Source organism: Filicampus tigris, chromosome 1 (genome assembly GCF_054856515.1).
Source record: "Filicampus tigris isolate MCC_2025a chromosome 1, RoL_Ftig_1.0, whole genome shotgun sequence".
In the NCBI taxonomy this organism is placed as follows: domain Eukaryota; kingdom Metazoa; phylum Chordata; class Actinopteri; order Syngnathiformes; family Syngnathidae; genus Filicampus; species Filicampus tigris.
Genome location: NC_141217.1, coordinates 31,181,796 through 31,200,603, shown reverse-complemented (window position 1 = coordinate 31,200,603; position 18,808 = coordinate 31,181,796). Strand labels below are relative to the sequence as shown.

General features: G+C 39.4%; 1 protein-coding gene and 1 long non-coding RNA gene across 3 annotated transcripts; one reads left to right on the top strand and one right to left on the bottom strand.

The window, feature by feature from the left end:
• Nucleotides 1-1,419: 1,419 nt before the first annotated feature.
• On the top strand, nt 1,420-17,557 carry LOC147153557 (voltage-gated purine nucleotide uniporter SLC17A9-like). Of its 2 annotated transcripts, none has more exons than XR_015086985.1 (13): nt 1,420-1,563; nt 4,080-4,257; nt 5,216-5,413; nt 6,474-6,613; nt 9,280-9,379; nt 9,525-9,649; nt 10,206-10,305; nt 12,523-12,619; nt 12,967-13,089; nt 13,206-13,321; nt 15,213-15,292; nt 16,754-16,783; nt 17,365-17,381. XR_015086985.1 is itself a non-coding variant. In XM_086032092.1 (13 exons), the coding sequence occupies exons 2-13, from the start codon at nt 4,136-4,138 to the stop codon at nt 17,532-17,534; spliced, it is 1,377 nt and encodes a 458-aa protein (XP_085888218.1). In that variant the 5' UTR covers nt 1,420-1,563; nt 4,080-4,135; the 3' UTR covers nt 17,535-17,557. The 2 variants fall into 2 exon arrangements, 1 of the variants encoding a protein (XP_085888218.1); XM_086032092.1 differs by having other exon boundaries at nt 15,237-15,292; nt 17,365-17,557.
• On the bottom strand, nt 7,388-12,765 carry LOC147153558 (uncharacterized). Its single transcript, XR_015086987.1, has 3 exons — nt 12,542-12,765; nt 9,506-9,642; nt 7,388-7,420 (listed from the first exon to the last, which is right to left on the bottom strand). It is a non-coding gene; the product is annotated as an uncharacterized LOC147153558 (long non-coding RNA).
• Nucleotides 17,558-18,808: the final 1,251 nt, after the last annotated feature.

The following is an 18,808-nucleotide window of genomic DNA, read 5'->3' as shown; positions in this document are numbered from 1 at the left end:
GATTTGTAGTTTCTCAAGTTCAATGAGCGAATTTTTCCAAGATTTCCACTGTGCCTCTTTATCTGCGGGCAGTGGACTGTCCCATTCACAGTTGTCTGTGCAAAGTTCCCCGATGAGGGCATAGTTATGGGGGCTGCAAACCCAAGGGGGTCATATAAGATGTTAGAGGCCCCTTCGTGTGAATGGCTTGTCTTCTTGTGACATGAGAAAGGTGAAACGGTCATTTCGCAAATCCCAATTAAGTCCTAGACTCCTTTGGAGTGGCGGGGCTCTGCTCCAAGGTCAAGGTTTTTCAGCTCTTTTGCCCGTTCGTCAGACGGGAACGCTTCCATGACAACAGCACTGTTGGCCATCTTTTTTTTGTTTATCTGCTTGGTCTCGGTTGTTAGGTAGTCTGCACCTATTTGGTTTGAAGGGTAGTGTCGCGACCCAGCTGTTGGACTCGTCCATAAACATTTCCTCATCCATTATCCCGAGGAGCAGTTCATCGTTCGCCGATGAGGCAGGTTTGTCATCATGCGGGGTTCTCATGAACAATTTTTTGTTCCCTAGACCTATTATGACCCAGCCAAGGTCTATGCGTTGGGCGTATGGGACGTCATGGGGGCCGTTGTAGTGCTCTCTGACCTTGTGCACCCTGGGTATGTCACGGCCGAGATGAACTAGTATAGAAGCATTTGGGATCCAATTCCGGGATCTTGTCTGCCAGATGTTTAAAGAGGAAGTCAACGCAAACATTTTTATGTTCTATGCATGTTGCCATGCCTTTGTCCCTCCCACGCCTGAGCAGGTTTTTAAAGTGTAGACCTTTGTGCCTGTGTTAACGTTGAAGATCTCAAAGAATTCCGTTTTTGCCAAAGATCTATTACTTTGTTCGCCTAACACATTTTCAAGAGCAGATTCGCAAATAAACCTAACTTTTGTGAAACATTTCTTTTTCTTGTCTTGAGCTTTCTTTTGTATTTTTTTTTGTCCTTTTAGGACAGTAGCAACTTGATAAGAGTTCTGTCAAAAACGCAGAGTTTGGTTGGATTGGCCACTTCAACTTGTGCACCTGGATAGTTGCCTAAAATGTCCACTGAAGATCCCTTTGTAGTGATTAGGGAGTAAGGAATGATCATTCATCATTCCTGACTCAATAGAATATGTGACAACGTGACAGGATGTGGCAAAAATGACAGTTTGTTAAAATGCTGAGTCTGGTTGGAATGGCCAGTGTCAACCTGATTGCCGCCTTAAGTTTAGAGTAAAACAGTCTCACTTGATTATATTTCAACATATCTCCTTGACTCATTTTCTGCTTCTCGGGGAAGCCCTTCTCTGATTGGCTGACAGGTTTCAGTTCAAAATATCCACCAATAAGCTTGTACGGAATGAACTTTCTTTTAGTTCCCTTGTTTTGCTTTGAACCAATTCTTTTTTGCTTAACCTTTATCTAATTGTGTTGAAGCATTGTCACACTGCACTTGGCGTAGCACATCGTGACGTATACCAACCCATTCTTGGTGTGTGTCCTGTCGTGGCACAACGAGGCAGCACTGTTTTACGGCGACTGGGCACAAGGTGGGTACTGCAAAAAAAAAAAAAAACACATACTGTAAGTGTTTAGTATGGTCTGCTAGAAGAATAGTCAACAGTGAAAATAGCCCTTTGAAGAACAGACTGACAAATGCGCCATCATTCTTCCTCCAACCAGCACAAGGCCAATCTGTTTATTTGGCCAGAGTAGATTAAACCTGCGATGAAGAGCTCAAATTTGAAACAGCCTTATGAGTGATGAAGCTTATCGTCGCTGTCCAGTGAAAAACACGTCCGTCCGATTTTGGAAACGTGTTTAATTTTCACATAAATGCGACGTCTAACGCAGGAACATGTAAAAATAAGAATAATGAAAAAAATGGACATAAGTGTTTTTCAAGTGACCTTTCCTCATAATTCAGAGGGAGAAATGATGAAATCAAGATACTGAAACTGTTATATTCTTGGATTCTTGTCACAGCATATGTCTTGTAACAGGACCTGACACCAACCCAAACATATTTTTTTCAAGATGTTCTATGCAGGCCCATTAGTTGAAACAGGGCATTTTATTAAATATTGCGTTTATGCAATATAGCAAAAAACCCACCTGTTTTTAGCCATCTCAGGGGGCGGCCATTTTGTCACTTCTGTCGACTGAAAATGACATCACAACTGCTCAGGGCTCAGGTAACGACCAATCATAGATCACCTGTTTTCTGAAGCTGAGTCATGATTGATCATTATCTGAGCCCTGATGTCATTTTCAGTCGACAGAAGTGACAAAATGGCCACCCCCTAAGATACAATACAATAGGCTACAAACGGGTGAATTATAATTATAATGTATATGTCTTTTAACTTCATAATGTTTGATTTGAAAAAGAGTGGGTCTGCATGTGCATAATAGTGAGTCTTATTAATAATTCGTATTGCTCTCTTTTGCAGAACTAAAATTGCATTTATTGTAGTTTTGTGTGTAGATCCCCACAATTCTACGCCATAAGTCAAATAGGGAAATATCAAAGAATAATAAATTATGTGTAAGGCTTTATGATTTAGAAGATGTCTTGACTTATATAATATTGCTATTGTTTTAGAAATTTTATGTTTTAGAAATTTTACTATTTTATATAGTTAATATGTTGTTTCCATGTTAATTCATCATCTATCATAACCCCCAGGAATTTTGTTTCGAAAACCCGTTCAATATTAACATTACAAATTTTTAACATAATATTCCCTTTTATTTTTTTCTGATTTCCAAAAAGCATAAATTTGGTTTTCTTGATATTCGGAGATAATTTATTTACATCAAACCATGACTTAATACTATCAAACTCTCTTTCAACTTTGCATAAAAGCTCTTTTATATTTTTCCCGAACATAGCACATTTGTATCATCAGAAAAAATTACATATTTGAAAAAAATCTGTCACTCTACTAATTTCATTTAGAAATAATATAAATAGTTTTGGACCAATAACTGACCCTTGCGGTACCCCTTTTGTAACCCTTCTAAACTCTGACCTGTTATTATTCATTTTTACACATTTAATGGCAACATCATGAAACTTATGTTTCAATGATTGTAAGAAGTCCTTAATTTGATGAAAGTTTGTATAGAGGCTTCTGCAATTTAAATGTATGAGTGAAAACACATTTATATTCAATTTATCACACTTATTTGCAGTATAATAGTGAGATTTACATTTGGAATTGTGATAAAGATATGTGTCTGGGTCAACATTAGTCTCAAAATCATATAATTTATATTCAGTTGACTTAAAAAAGCGTACATTTGTCCCATGAGGAAACTCAAAAGTTTCATGATCTGAAATATCACTACTTTCCTGTTCCGAGGTCAAATTTTGTTCATTATTGTTCATATATTTGGAAATTTACTGTTTACAATTTACTGTTGAAAAGTTGAAATTCTGAGGATTTGGACAATTTTAAGTTAAACAAGGGCACTAAACAATCAATCATTGAAATGGTTGTCGGTTAATTTGCTAATGATTTGTTTTGGATTAATTGATTAACTGTTGCAGATCTCGATGACAGTAAACGGTTGGATTCCAGTTGATGAACAGAAATGCCCACGGCAGTGAATCCGTTAACATTTATGTTGCTGTATTTTGAAATGGGTTAACACATTAAATGTTCAAAAGTCTGTCGGCCAGCCACCAACAAGAACAAAATGAAGTTACATTTTTGCTTTCGCGCCTAAAGAGTACTAAAAATATCGCAGCTATGTCATCATTCAAACATGCTCTCCTCAGCAGAAGCACAATTCCAAGTAACTCTTTCAACGGAACTGTTAAAAGGAACGTAATCAATGTCAGGCAGTGAAGCCGATCCCGATCCTGAAGTTCCTGATGTCGTTGTCTCAATTTCTGGAGCATGCACCGACTCATCTCTCCATTCAAGGGCTTGATTCAAACACTCCCTTGACAGCAACTTCCTGTAGAGACGTCACTCTCGAAAACACCACAGAGGTGATTTTTCAGGGGTTTTGTTCTAACACGTTTAACTCGTCTAGCTTGTTTGCCTGCGATCAGGTGACGCCGCAGAGCACTTTTCTGGACGCCGGAGCAGACACGCCACTGTTCGCTGAATGGCAGACAAACGTATGTCGGGAAATGGTTGGAATGACTTTGCCGCTTCTCTCTTGGATCGTGATGTCTGCGCTGCCACCAAGGTCTCAGAGGAGCCGCAAGACAAAAATCTGTGGCCCAGGTGAGATGCACGTCAATCACGTTCACTTGCATCTATAGGCCTATACTGCGCACGCAATCTGGTTGGACTTTCTCTTTAAGCTTGCATGCGTACTGTGCTGTGACATAGACAGTATATATGGTCCCTCTTTCTCTCGCTCTCTCATATATATATATATATATATATATATATATATATATATATATATATATATATATATATATGAGTGAGTGGATTGAATTGTTTACAACTATTTAACTAAGACAGCTTTTTAGCTGCCAGCAACCACTGTCGTGTTGTAATGATGAAGATGATGATGAATGATGATGATGATGATGGGAGCAAGCCAGGGGACATCAGAGAATATTTAAGATTGAGTAATAACAGAATCATTTTGCACGTTTTCACTTTTTAAAGCGTTAATTTTGCAATAAAAATAATTATTGCGAAATAAGGCCATGTTATTTTAGGAGGAGAACGAACGTCTTCCACTTCCAGGTCATACCTTTCAGTGGGTTTTTTTCCACTCGTGAGTGAAATGGACGTCCACTAGAGGGCAGACTATGCCTTTGACAACAATAATGCAGGGAGGGAACACACATGAAAAAGAGCACTCCAGTGTTGTGCATGCTTAGCAGGCAATCTTGCTTTTTAAAAGAACACAACACACCAGCCGGGACTTGACCTGGTTAGGGACGATTAGAGGGACGGACGAAAACTTACCTCCGTCCTTGCTTAGTCCGTTTTTTAAAAAAGAGTTCTTGTCCTCTGTCCGACCGTCCACAAAATGGGCATCCGTAATATGTTCTGCATAGTTTTGTAATATTTCAAAAATAACTGTAGTCTGACTACTTAACTGGAAAAGTAATGCATTAGATCAGATGTGGGACATGTCCACATTGTGTAGTAAAGTTTTACCGACATCAATCATAGTGAGATATGCCGAAATTCCAAAAATGTGTTTCTTTTCCAACAACAGAGTAGAGGCCCGCAAATGGATGCCAGTGTTGTTTGTTGGGACGTGCCTGGTGTACTGTGCCCGGATGACCATGCCTGTCTGCGCAGTGGCGATGGCGGCCACGTTCCGCTGGAACAAGATCGACACCGGCCTGGCCCTGGGTGGATTCTTCTGGGGTTACTCGTGCACACAGATCCTGGGAGGCCATGCGAGTGACAAGCAAGTCTTTCTACTTGGCTCAATTCTGCTGGCTTCACACACTTTGGGGTCCAGCGAACGCCTCATAATGCCAACAGCAATATTGTATGTGATTTATCCACTTGATGGAAACATTTGACAAGAGGTATGTGCTTCAAAGGTGTAAATATTTTGGTGAGATCACCTTACCTCACTTGAAAAACTCTAGTCCAGAGCTCGGCACGGCAACAAATTAATGGTACTTTTTTTTTTTTTTTTTTCAAAACAAAGCCAGGCAAGGGGCTGGTGGTCGACTGGTTAGCACGTCCGCCTCACAGTTCAGAGGTCGTGGGTTCGATCCCGGCTCCGGCTCTATAGCAAATTACCTGTAACCTATTGTTGTTTTTTGATGAGCCTTTTGAGATCCGTGCGCACGAGCAGATTTGTCAGGGATCGCTCAGCCTAGAGTGCATACATTTTATATGGCACACTTCAGGCCTCACAGTTTATTTCAATAGTTTTGATATTTCAAAAGGTTGTAGCTTGACAACGCTTAGAGATAAATATATAAGTAAATGTTGCTTTGTGCAGTTTTGATACTTTGGCGCTCAAAAGTTTAAGGTGGATGGGAGAATCTGCACAGTCATAAAAGTGCAACAGCGCGTCTTTTCTGACTCACAGGAGAATATGCCCCATAGTGAACAATTCTTCTAAAAAGAGGCTTGAAGCTGTTTGATGTCACTCTTAGTTCAAATTTACTCTAAAACTGGTCATCAAATAAAGAGAATTACACAATGTGTATTTAAAATAAACGCATAGCTAAGGCTTTCATCAGCTTAATGCTAATACTAACACGTGATCGGATATGCGTACATTTCCCTTGAAACAACGAATATTTGAGAACTAACATTGCTGCAACACATTTACGAATTCAATTAACAGTACTCGCAGTCTTGTTCTTTATCCTCTGCAAGGAGCTTGGGAACCACTCAGTTTGGGCTTTTTTTTTTCCACCTTTGAACAAGAGACATTTGTCTCAAGTGGTTTTTATTTTCTAGTTAGGCTTTTGATTGATTTTGACGCTGGATGTTCCATTTTGCAGAATTGGAGGGGAGAAAGTCCTATTCTTCTCAGCCATCTCATGGGCGGTGGTCACAGCCGCCACGCCCGCTCTGGCCCACCTTGGCTCTCGCACCCTGGCTCTCATGACCATGGCCAGAGTCTTCATGGGAACACTGCAAGGTGACCTGTTTGAGCAAGACCTTGTAACAGTCCATCATAAACAACTGAAGTAATGTGGCCAGAACACACCTTCCACCATTTTAGAGCCTCTGATTAACCCCAAATACAAATCACCTGATCTCATAGGCTTTTCCTGATATTTTTCGTTTTGTTTTTTTAGAAGCCTATAGGTTATGCCACATCACTTTTATAAAATGGTTTGCTCACTTGTGCAATCATATTATTTTGTTTTTTTATTTTGACCGTCCCTTATTTTTTTTTTTTAATTCAGTTGAGTTGTACAAGTTGTAAGTCACATTAATGGTACAAAATGTTTTGAAATGATAGATGTCGGCCCCATTATTTTACATCACAAAAAAAACTTGGCACTTGACAGGGGTGTGTAGACTTTTTGTATCCACTCTGATATGCTTCTCAATTATTTTCGGTTACGTCCCCCATAAGGAAGAATCATCCCCCAAACTCTCTGCCGAGTATAGAGGAACTTATAACAAAGAATAACTTAAAAGTAATTTTAAGGTAAATTCAAGTACTTTAATAAACAATAAAATAATCATAGTATAAATTAAGCACAAGTAGCACAAAATTTCAGCCCCTGTACAACAAAGTGGAGAGAGAGAGAAAGATAGAGAGAGAGAGAAAGAGAGTGAAACAGAGAGAAAGAGAGAGAGGAAGAAAGAGAGAGAGAGATTTAAAACTACTCCTAGAAGTACAACATTTCCCAAAACTTACTCAAGTAAATGTAACGGAGTAAATGTAACTCCTTACTACCCACCTCTGGTCCTTGCACTGTGCTGTGTGTGCATGCTAGGTGCAAAAAATAAAAAAAGAATAAAAAATTACACCATAGAGTTAAAACTTTCTGAACCAGAGGTCACCAACTCCGGTCCTCGGGAGCACCTATCCTGCATGTTTTCCATCTCTCCCTGGTGCAACACACCTGATTCAAATGATCAGCTCATCAGCAAGCTCTTGAGAAGCCTGATAACGATCCTGATCATTTGAATCAGATGTGCTGGAGGAGGGGGACATCGAAAATAGGCTGGACAGACGCTCTCAAGGACCGGAGTTGGTGACCCCTGCCTGAGTCTGAACACTCTCTCAATGAGAGCATCACTGCCACCTACTTTAGTGGTTGTGCAATTACACTTTATTCTTGTACACTGAAAAAAAAAAGCATATTCCCTTGGTTCACACACACAACCCTGGCATCTCACTGCACTCCCCCCAGGTGGGTTCGGCCCACTATTTAAGAAGGACTGCGTTATGGCGATCTAGGATTTATGGTGTAAAGTTATTTGGTTCAAATTTGGGTCCTTTGAGCTCACATTAGTTCATTCTATCACACCATGAATTATTTTATGTATTTGTCTTTTGTCATTTCCAGAGGCCCAAGCATGAGGGTGAGCCTGGGAAGTTTGTAAGATTGATTTTTTTTTTTTTTTCATTTTCTTAATTCTTGAATTTTCTTAATTCTCCATCCTGTCTGACTTGCACACTTTCACAGCCCTTCATACAGTTCAAATCCTTTTAAACATGTCTTAACCTGTTTCTCTGAGCTACGCTTCATGAAGATCAATATTACCGGCAGACTATTTCAACAAATACAGAAGTATTTTGGTCATCTTTAAAAAGTATTTGAGTACATCTAGGACTGTTTAGGTCACATTTAACATTAACATTTAACAATTTACAGAAAAATAAACATTGAATTAACATTTAAAGTATTTAGAGTGAGTGCAATTGAGAGTAGTTAGATCCCTTTTACTGTATACGTCAGTAGATTTGGGAGTATTTATCTAACATTTGGGTGCATGTCACCAAATTACGCAACGTTGAGATAACTTTTAGGGAGGCATTCAGTAGATATACGTAGGGATGTTCGATACCTCTTTTTTTCCCGGACCATTACCAGTATAAATATTCACGCTTGAGTACGCACCAATACAATACCAAGTACCGATACCACTAGTATTAATGATACATAAAATTACCAATTACAGCTCAGATTCGGGAAACAGGTCAGTCGTGATTGGTCGTTGTGAGCAGTTGTGATGTCATTTTCAGTCGACAGAAGACAAAATGGCCGCCCCCGGGGATGGCTAAAAACGAGTGCATTTTGCTGCTTAGCCTGTATTCCACAAAAAACGCAAAATTAATTCGAATGCCGTGTTCCAACTAGTGGGCCTGCTGGGAACATATTCTTGAAAAAAAATATGTTTGGATTGATTCTGAACAAAGGCTTCTGTATTTCTGACGCACATGATTCAATGGAGAGTCAAAGGAGCACTTATTGTTGAGCACTTACTACTTAAGAGGAAGACATTTTCAATGTCAAGATTTTTATTTTTTTGCTTTGACTCATTCACTGTCATTGACATATTTGTCTTTTCACTGCCCAGCCATTCAATCCCAAGAACCTTTTAATAGTTTTTTTCCCCTAAATTTTTCAAACGTTAGGGTAAAAAAAGGGTCTGAAAATGTCCGGCTGTGAATGAGTTAAGTATCAGTGGCTGGTATTGACATCTTTTATAATTGCCTGATACATTTTAATGGTACTCCCCCATCCCTAGTTACAGGAATATAAAGTGTTGGAGGTGCTTAATTTGATGCTACGACCCCGCATGTGATCTAAATGTCCTCAGAATGTCCATTTCTGTTTTTAGGGGTATTCTTTCCATCTTTGGCCAGTCTGATCGCACAGCGTGCACCGGAAGGGGAGAAGAGCTTTATAAACAGCATCATGCAAAGTGGTAGCTCTCTTGGGTATGCAGTACACACGTAAACCCGTATACACACACACGCACACACACACCCACACACGCACACACACCCACACACCCACACAGGCTAACAACATATGGAAGATGCAAGATGTGTTTTTTGTGTTACCTTTGGATTGTGCTTTCAGAATACTGCTGGCAGGCTTGCTGGGTTCCGTACTGCTGGACTGGTATGGCTGGGAGAGTGTATTCTATGCTGTTGGTTTTCTGTCTGGATTGTGGGCGCTCGTTGTGTGGCAGTGTTTTCTGAAAGGTGCCGTATCGACGACAGTCTTTTCATCTCGTAATGATTTTGAATTTGTGGCTGTGACCGCAATTTCAAAATGGTTCATAGTACCATATTTTTGGGAAAATATTTAAACGGGGAGTTTGCAGTTTTTAGCTGCACTTTTGTTTTTTATGTTAAAGGGAAAAAAAGCAGATAGCAGTATTGGAACGGCAGTGTCATTTCTTTTGTTTTTGTTTCTGATCAAAAGACAAACGTGAGAAAAGTTCAGAAGTCCAGCTTTTATTTCATGGTATCTACACCTAGATGTAAATGGAGTCCCCTTTTAAATGTTCACTGTGATGGTTTTATTTCAAATCTATTGTGGTGATGTAAAGAGGCAAAATCATAAAAAGTATAACGTCAATTAATTTCTGAATTGATTAATCACCTGACAAATTATTCTACTTGCGACAGTTTTTTTGTGCTTCATGTTAAACTAAAGTAACTTAGTTATCCACCTTGGTTAAAACCCTTTTTAATAACTTTCCAAAGTGACACCATTAAAAACATCAGTAAAATGTTTGACATGTGATCCTTTCAGGCAAAGCGTATCCAAAGCAGAAAGAAGGAAGAAATGACTCCCAATCAAAGAGTTTATCATGTTCACATCTGCTGAGCCTCTTGAGAAAGCCATGCGTCTGGTATGGATGGATTATACATTATAATAGTATTGCAGTGAAATTTCACATTTATGTATAAATCAGTGAATGTACTGTATATTATTAGAATGTAATGTAAAGTAAAAAAAAAAATATTGTAAAAGTAATACAAGAAATGGGAGGAGATATGTTTCCCCACTACTGCACTTCTGTCATCTACTTTTGCACTTATAACAACTGACCAGTGGGTGGCAGTGTATTGGGATGACACGCTAACACCAGCGGTGGGAAACTCCAGTCCGAACTGCATATTTTAGATGTTTCCCACCCCCAACACATCTGATTCTAATGATCACCTCAGAAAGCTTTGCAGAAGTCTAATAACTACCCTGATCATTTGAATCAGGTGTGTTGGAGGAGAGAAACAAATAAAGCATGCGGGATAGCAGCCCGCTAGCGTTGCCCACCCCTGCTCTAGACCAGTGATTCTGAACTCGTGGATCTGTAAACAGGTGACCAGAGAGCTTCATTCCGAATGGCAAAAAAGTCTCCATGTAAACCCGGCTTATTGTAACGGACTGACTTGACTGTTTTTAGGCACACCAGCCACATAAATACCGAAATAGACGAAAAGTGTTCTACAAAGACAAACAAACATTCACACTCACAATCACAGGATGGATGTTGAACGGCAATGCGAGCTCAAACTTGAATGGGTATGCAAACAAGTAAAGCGTCACGTCTACCTCGAATTTACAATCAAAGGTAATCTTATGACCCATTGCACATGAAAAAAGAAAACAGTAACTGATATAAAGTCATCAGAGCATATCCTTGTACGTTGTGATGGTGTTAACGTGTTCACGTTGAAGATTTAACAGCCGTTGAGCTCGTCGTCTTTCAAACAACTTCTTCGTGTTTTGAATCACTTTGAATCACAACATAAAATCTCGAGTTGACCGATTAGAGCAACCGTATACAGCACAGGTTATTAACCATTTTTATAAACACATAACGGACTTAGCGACTATTTTGCCTCTGTTAATCCACTCACTCGTTCGCCTGCCCTAAGGCTGCACACGGCCTACAAATGTGACGTCACATGGTGGGGGCGTCTATAAGAATCATTGAATTGAATATTAATATAGATGTACAATAATTGCACGTTGCTTTATTACAAATGCAACTTCATGTAAATATCTAGCCCATGTCTCACTCTCACCAGTACAAATAGCTATGGAAATAGGCTGTTTATTCAACATGTGTATTGTTTACTATGTTACTACAAATACTTCACAAGTGATGATTTAAAAATGAATGATGTTACATCCAAGTGAGTATGCATTTCTGTAGAATTACAAGAAATATTGAGCTTGTATTTTGTTGTTTCAACGGCGAGGTATCAGTCCAGTATCGGCATCGGGTGATATACTGCACAGCCAGGTAGTGGAATCGGTATTGGGGGCCAAAAAAACGGTATCGGAAAAACACTACTCAGAGCTGTCAAAAATATCAATCAAAAGTCAGAAGTCCAAAACTTAAGGTTCAAAGTAACTATGTAAACAAACACTAGGAAAAAGACTTGACATTGACTTGACATGAACGAGACCGCTGACACAAATAATGAACCAAAAAAGACAGAAAGAAGCCAGGAAAATGAAAGGGTCACCCACCTACCAGATCCTTGCACCCCCCCCTCACTCACTAATATTGGAAAAAGGGCGCTCAAAGGGGGCGTTGCCTGGAGGACCACTGGACATGCGAGGGGGGGAGCGGGTTGGGGGCGTGGTTTGGCTGTGACTGACAGCAGCAGTGACAAACTACGGCTTAAATAATTTATATACTACGACAAGCTATGCTTAATAAACTAACCAAACGCTATGCCAATAAATCACCAACCTGAAAATCAATATAAAGATGTTCGCAAACGCTACCATTCCAATCGAACTCGCTGCGGAAGCATGGACGAGACTGAGCCGCTTTTATAGCCCAAGGCGGCAGAGTGACCACATCAAGTTCTCTGCTAGTCCAATCAGAGAAGAGAAAGCCAAATTCACATGCAGTGCAATGTTTAACCATGACGAAGATGACTTCGCGCCGACGTTTTTTGCCTCAAATACTAAAATGTCAAAATAATGACCAGGACATGTAGACGGCATTAGAAGACAGCCATTTTGTACAGTTTGATTGGAAGACACAAATCAACAAAAGACAGTATGAAACATAAATGAAATGTTTTGCCTTGTTGCTTTGTCACAGGGCCATGATCTTAGCTCACCTGTGCACATGCGGCACCTCCTACACGTTGCTCTCGTGGATGCCGACATACTTCAGCGAAGAATATCCGCACGCCACGGTACGTCCTAACAGACGTCACCTAGACACTTACGTCAGCAGTACTCGTCGCCGCGCGATGACGTCGTTAGAAAAAGTGGAATTGAATTCTTTTGAAACAGTGCTGTCATTTCTGTTGTAATGTAAACATATTTTCACCTCTCTTGACCTGGTGACGTAATCCAACAAAGGTGAATGAAATGTGGCATAAAGGTTAAAGACACACCTGATTGGAATAATCGTTGTTTCAATATGCTATTCCCTGTGAAATTGCTGCAGCATTCTGCCTTGCCTCCTGGCGGGTCAGAGGGCATCGACTACACTTACGTCAATGACCCCGTTGGCACGTCGCCCGTCTTTTCTTTTTAGAAGTGGGTGTACAACGTGTTCCCTTGGATGCCTGCCATCCCGGCAGCACTTTGTGGCGGATATCTCTCCGATTCGCTCATCAGCCAAGGCTACAGTGTCGCGTTTGTGAGAAAGTCGATGCAGGTAAGCATACGCGCTTATGTTCTATTGTTGCAACCACCAGCGGTGTGCAAATGAGCTGCTTTTGACTATAACCTGCGGTTTGTCATGTTTTAACATGCGCGTCCGGCCCACTTCAGTTCATCGCCATGGGCGTGTCCAGCGCTTTTGTCCTGCTGCTTTCCGTCAAGGTGTCCTTCCCCATCGCCGTCTTCTGCATTTCTGCTGCGATAGTTGCACTCTCCTTCACCAGCTGGTATGTACTAAAGATAAAATAACCCTCCGAAATTTTGAATATTGCGGGAAAGGTTGTTTGTGGTCGGATGTGCAAACACTGTTTGTTTTGGTCTTGTTTTGTTTGTGGCCTTCGAATGGAGTCACACCGGTTCTGGTTGGAATTATTTACTCATTCACTCATCCCCTACGCCTTAATCACCACAAACATTTTCATTTGGTGGACTATACAGTAAAATTGACTCTAGGGTTGAAACGATTGGTAATCCAATACTCCCTTAACTGTATTGGGAGTTTTATGAAGTGGATAATGGTGCTGTCACTACTGAATATTTTTACTATCTATTATTCTGTAAATTAATCAAATAATCTAAAAAAAAAAAAAAAAAATCGCATTAAAATGTATTGCTAAATCTTTTTCCCATTGTCTATCATGTGATTATTGTTGTTTATTTGGTTTTGTTTTACAGTGAAACAAAACCAAATAAACACCAATGAAGAAATATCACATGAGAGGACGTGGCTACTGATTAATGTCAAGGAAGGGCTACGTAGTTTGCACTACTACTTCCTGAGACTGCTTCGGGTTCAACTACATGTCAATTGCACAATATTCATACTATGGCTGAAAATAACCATAGACCAAACTATTTTTCCCCCATAAATTGATTTGGATTCAGTTACTGGTTTGGTCTGTAAACAGGTAAACAGGAACAAGTGTTGAACATTGTTCTTCAAAGTAAAAGCTGATGTTTGCAAAAGTCTTATTTTGATTGAACACAAAGCTAGTCAGTCAAGAAGAGACTATTTACTCTTACTCTATGTACTATTTACTCTCTTATTTACTCTTGATAAGATGAGAGCTGAGCATTTGGACAATTTGAGGGTACACAAGGTCCTCAAATGCTTAATCAGTTATCAAAATACTTGTTAATTTGATGATCAATTAGTTGTTGATTAATCAATTAATTGTGACACCACTAGCGCATTAAATGTAGTTGACTTATTGTGAGTGAACTTGATTATACTAACATGAAGTTGTTTTGAGAAGTGTCTTCCACAAAACCCAAACATTGCACTTGATGTCCATCTGCGTTGTGATGTGTTGCCTGTGACGCTTATCCTTCGTCTCATGCCAAAAATCTTTTCATTTTTCTATATTGCTTTTCTAGTGACCGGCGGTTGTTCACTACTTTTCAAGACGCATTATGGGATACACTGAGGGCATTCTGTAGGGGAGAGCCTAACTCTCTACGCATTGTGACAGCACTACAAATGGCAAAGTCACTTGTTAGGACACTATATGCACCTTTTCCTAACACATTTGCACATGTGTTGCTTAGGAGATTTTTTTATGGTCCACAAGGAAACAAAGTTGAACATTTTGGCCATTTCCCAAAGGCATGTTTGGCACAAATTCAACACTTCTCATCACCAAAAAAAAAAAACCCAAACCAACTGTGAAGCATGCTGGTGGCAGCATCAAGAACAGGAGCTGGAAGTGTCTCCTTATCGGGATGGAGGGAATTATCAACCCTTCCAAATAGCGATCACTGTGAGCACCAACATTTCAGGCTTTGTTGGAAAAGCCTACTAAAACACCTGAACTTAATTTGGGGCTAATCAGAGGCACTTTTATTGACACAAGTTTGAATGTAATTAGCTATCGCTAATTCTGAACACAGCCACATTCCAGTCATAAAAGGGTGTGCACAATTATGCAACCACGCTATTTCAGTTGTTTGTTTTGACTTTCCCACTCAAACGAAAACATGTCGTTGCGCTGTACAAGTTCAAATTAATGATTTATCTTGAGCTCATCTGCTTCCACAACCAAAAAACATAATTTGAACAGGGGTGTGCAGACTTTTGATGTATGTTTTTCCCCGCATGCTGCGTGATGCTGCGTTCAGCTGATGACTTTTCATGCGTTGCAGTGGCGCATCTGTGAATGTGCAGGACCTAACCCCTTCGCGGGCCGGAGCCCTCTTTGGTGAGTTGAGTGCGTGGCTCCCTACAACATCTTGATGGATGAATGTGTCACGTGTCGGCACAGTGACTTTAGGGCCGTCTTTCTCAAACTGGGCCCATGAGTCGGAACTTGGGCTTCCGCGGAATTATTTAGTGATGAATATTCATGATTTTTTTTTTTTAATGGCCAAGTAGACAATATGACTGGTGTATATCAAAATGGTGAAAAATTAAGCCTTTCTCTCCGCTCTCTCTGCTGACTGCACTGAAAGCACGCCTCGCTAAACTGTCAGTCAAATGACACCGACATCGCCTGGAAAAGTGGATGCAACTTCGTCTAGCGTCTTTCTTATGCCTACACATAGCTATATGTTTGAAGCGCCAAAATATATCCACTTAAAACCTCTGGAGTAGATGATCTTCCAGCGGGTTGTAGCAGGGCTTTTCCACGTTTCAACAATGAGGCGCCAGTGTGAAGCCCCTGATCACACACTGGCTGTCAAATCGGACTTAAAAAAAACAAACTTTATAGCACTTGCCAACATATGTTGTTACATTTTTTTAATCAGAAATGCAGGTGAACTTTTCTCGATTTTTTTTTTTTGGCACTGATTCAAAATCTGCTATTTATTCTCCTCTAGCACATCAGGTTTTCATAACAGTATTAGTAGTAACAATAATAATTATATAATGTGTAATATAGTAAGATACTTAGTAATACTTACGATTTAAGGGTTAGGTTCAGCAACAGGTGAATTTTTTTCTGAAACGTCATAGTATACTATAATGTATGGTCAAATCCATATTGCGCAAGCTTTTATAGATCAAACTTAAAAACCAAAAAGCAAAATATCTCAAAAACCTAATGAGCTAGAAAAACAATCAAGACATTATTTAAATCAGCATCAAAAATATGTTTAGGGACACACAAAGCCAACCCTGATTAAAATTTGCTGGTGACTGGTGTAATTAAAGCGAAAATGTCCTTTGTTCTCGTACTTGTCGGTTAAACTAATAAAAACAAACAAACCCCTTCTGAAAAGGAATTAAAACGACCTAATTTTGAAAAACAAACGTCAAAACAAACAAAACCAAAGTATATGAAAAATCCTGAACTATTAAACTCTTGCTCTAAAGCGAGCAGACTATCCGAAGGGAAAAAGCCGTCGCGGTGGATAACGGCTGATGCGATCGAAGACGCTCAAGTCGTTCTAAACTGCGGAAGGGGTGACTCACGCCAGACACCCAAGTCCGTTACTGGGCCCCATTTTAACCACGCCGTACCCCCAAAATTTTAAAACTGAAGTATCGCCACACTTCAGTACAACATGCTTATCTTCAAACATGTATCATGTATTTAGGGAAAAATCTCTTCCTGGACCTGAGAAGTTTGAGAAGTCCTGCTTTAAGGAACAATGTAAACACTGTTCAGCAGCTCAACAAGTTACTTGAATTATTCATTTATTTTATTTTTATCCTTTAGGCTTCATGAATATGCTCGGCGCTTTCTCAGGTACGTATCCTCAATGTGTATTCATTTTCATAAATGTGATCAAACGTTCGAATTAGTTCGGTTAAGAACAGAACACGTGCTTGAAACTGGACGGTGGATAGCTAATCCATGTGATCGGAGTCGGTATTGGCCGATCTCACCCATGGATGATCGGATTCCGCGGATAAAAAACCTGATCGGAACACCCTCAGTAGGAAGTATATTTTTCTTTGTGTCTGTACGCAATGCAGGCACACCAGAAGGAGCAGCACAAACAAATGGAATTGCAGTATTAAATTGTGACGCACAAATTATTTAATTCCTGACATTCTATTAAATGATGTTAATCCTGTTTTTTTTTAAAGAACAATATTATCGAGTGCTATTTGTCCTTATTAAAAATACAAACTTATGTGGTGGGTGGTGGAGGATGGAATGCATTTATGGCATTTCCATTCATTTCAGTGGATAAAGACGATTTGAGATACTGTATGAGTGTTTTGAGTCACGGAGTGAATGAAGCTCATCTGTGTGTAGTTGTGCTAAATGTCATTTCCAAATGTGACCTGAAGTGCTTTAAGTGCGCTATGTGTGCCTCCCAGGTGTGCTGATGGTGTCGCTGTCGGGTTACATGATCGAGGTGACCCAGTCGTGGACGTCGGTGTTCTCCCTCATTGCCTTCGTCCACTGCGTCGGCCTTGCCGTCTTCATCTTCTTTGGAGATGCCCAACGCGTCGACCTAAAAGAGTCGCAGTCCTTTGCTTTAATTTGAAATATTGCCATTGTTTGTTATTATATGACGTGTCGCATCAATTTTCTGTCCAACTGTTTTTTTGTTGTTTTTATCAGTTAAAAAAAAAGGTTTAAATTAGGGCTGTCAAAGTTAAAGCATTAACTATGGAGATTAATTTAAATTTTATAACGCCCCCAAACAAAAATCAAAATCAAAGTTTTATTTACTTTGTGTATGCAGCTGACCTCTGCTCACTGTGCAGCCAAACTTAGAGGAGAGTCGCCGTCGCAAAGACGGACTTTTACGTAGTTTTACTTTAAAAGGTTGCTCAACGGCTCATTGGAGAAATCTAAAATAATTTGCACACTTTGGAAAACCAAATTCAAATACCATATTGTACGTCTTTGGTGTATCGTTCCACTGTTGTTTTTTATACAATACAATACAATACAACTTTATTTTTTATAGCGCATTTCATAACAGCTACAGCTGTAACAAAGCACTTTACATTACAACAACAAAACAGCAATAATATAACAAGTGAAAGCAATAAATTAAAACACAAAATGCTATATACAATAGACACCGGAAAACAGCAAAAAATCTGGAAAAGAATCGTATTTAAGGATCAAAGAAAGCTATTACAACAATCTTTGAATCAAAATCTACCTTAGATTTTTTTTTCCATATTAATTCCAAGATTTTACTGAAGTAAATAGCGGTTCCGAGCTTTGTAAAAAATTGTAGTTGAAAAATATGATTAATCGTGATTAATTATTAGTTTAAAAAATGTAATCATTTGTCAGCACTAATTTAAATACATAAAAAGATGGTATGTATGTACAGCCTCTTCTATTGATGCAGGATCTTTGAACTTTCAAATAAAACATTTGGATTTAATTTATTTCAAAGTGCCAAAACATCATGCGGTGCGACTGTCTGACCACGTTTTTTGTTTCAAAAACATTGTTAAAATTATTCTCAAAGTTTGCTAATCTATATTCTGCCCTACCTGACATCATTTCACATGGGTTTTTCGTTTCTGTATGAAATTTCAAAGTATTACTGTTTATTCTTTCATCATAATATTCATACAAAGTTTGTCCGATGATGCTCATTTTATGAAATATCATGTGGGTCAACCATTAAGAAATAGCCTATTTGGGGCTTTTATTTAGAAATACATTTAAAGGAGGCTGTATCATCCGCAAGACAGTCAAGGACCTACGAAAGCATTTAGCAGGTTTGTGCTCTCTTATAACAATGGCCATTGTTATGTAGTAGTCATATTTGGAATCATGGTGGTATGACCT

What these genes read in the sequence shown, in the direction of transcription:
- LOC147153557 (XM_086032092.1), top strand. Translation starts at nt 4,136, where the DNA reads ATGGCAGACAAACGTATGTCGGGAAATGGTTGGAATGACTTTGCCGCT. An exon ending in CAAAGTGGTAGCTCTCTTGG is followed by an intron (nt 9,380 to 9,524) that starts GTATGCAGTACA and finishes TTGTGCTTTCAG; the next exon opens with AATACTGCTGGCAGGCTTGC. An exon ending in TTGTGAGAAAGTCGATGCAG is followed by an intron (nt 13,090 to 13,205) that starts GTAAGCATACGC and finishes GGCCCACTTCAG; the next exon opens with TTCATCGCCATGGGCGTGTC.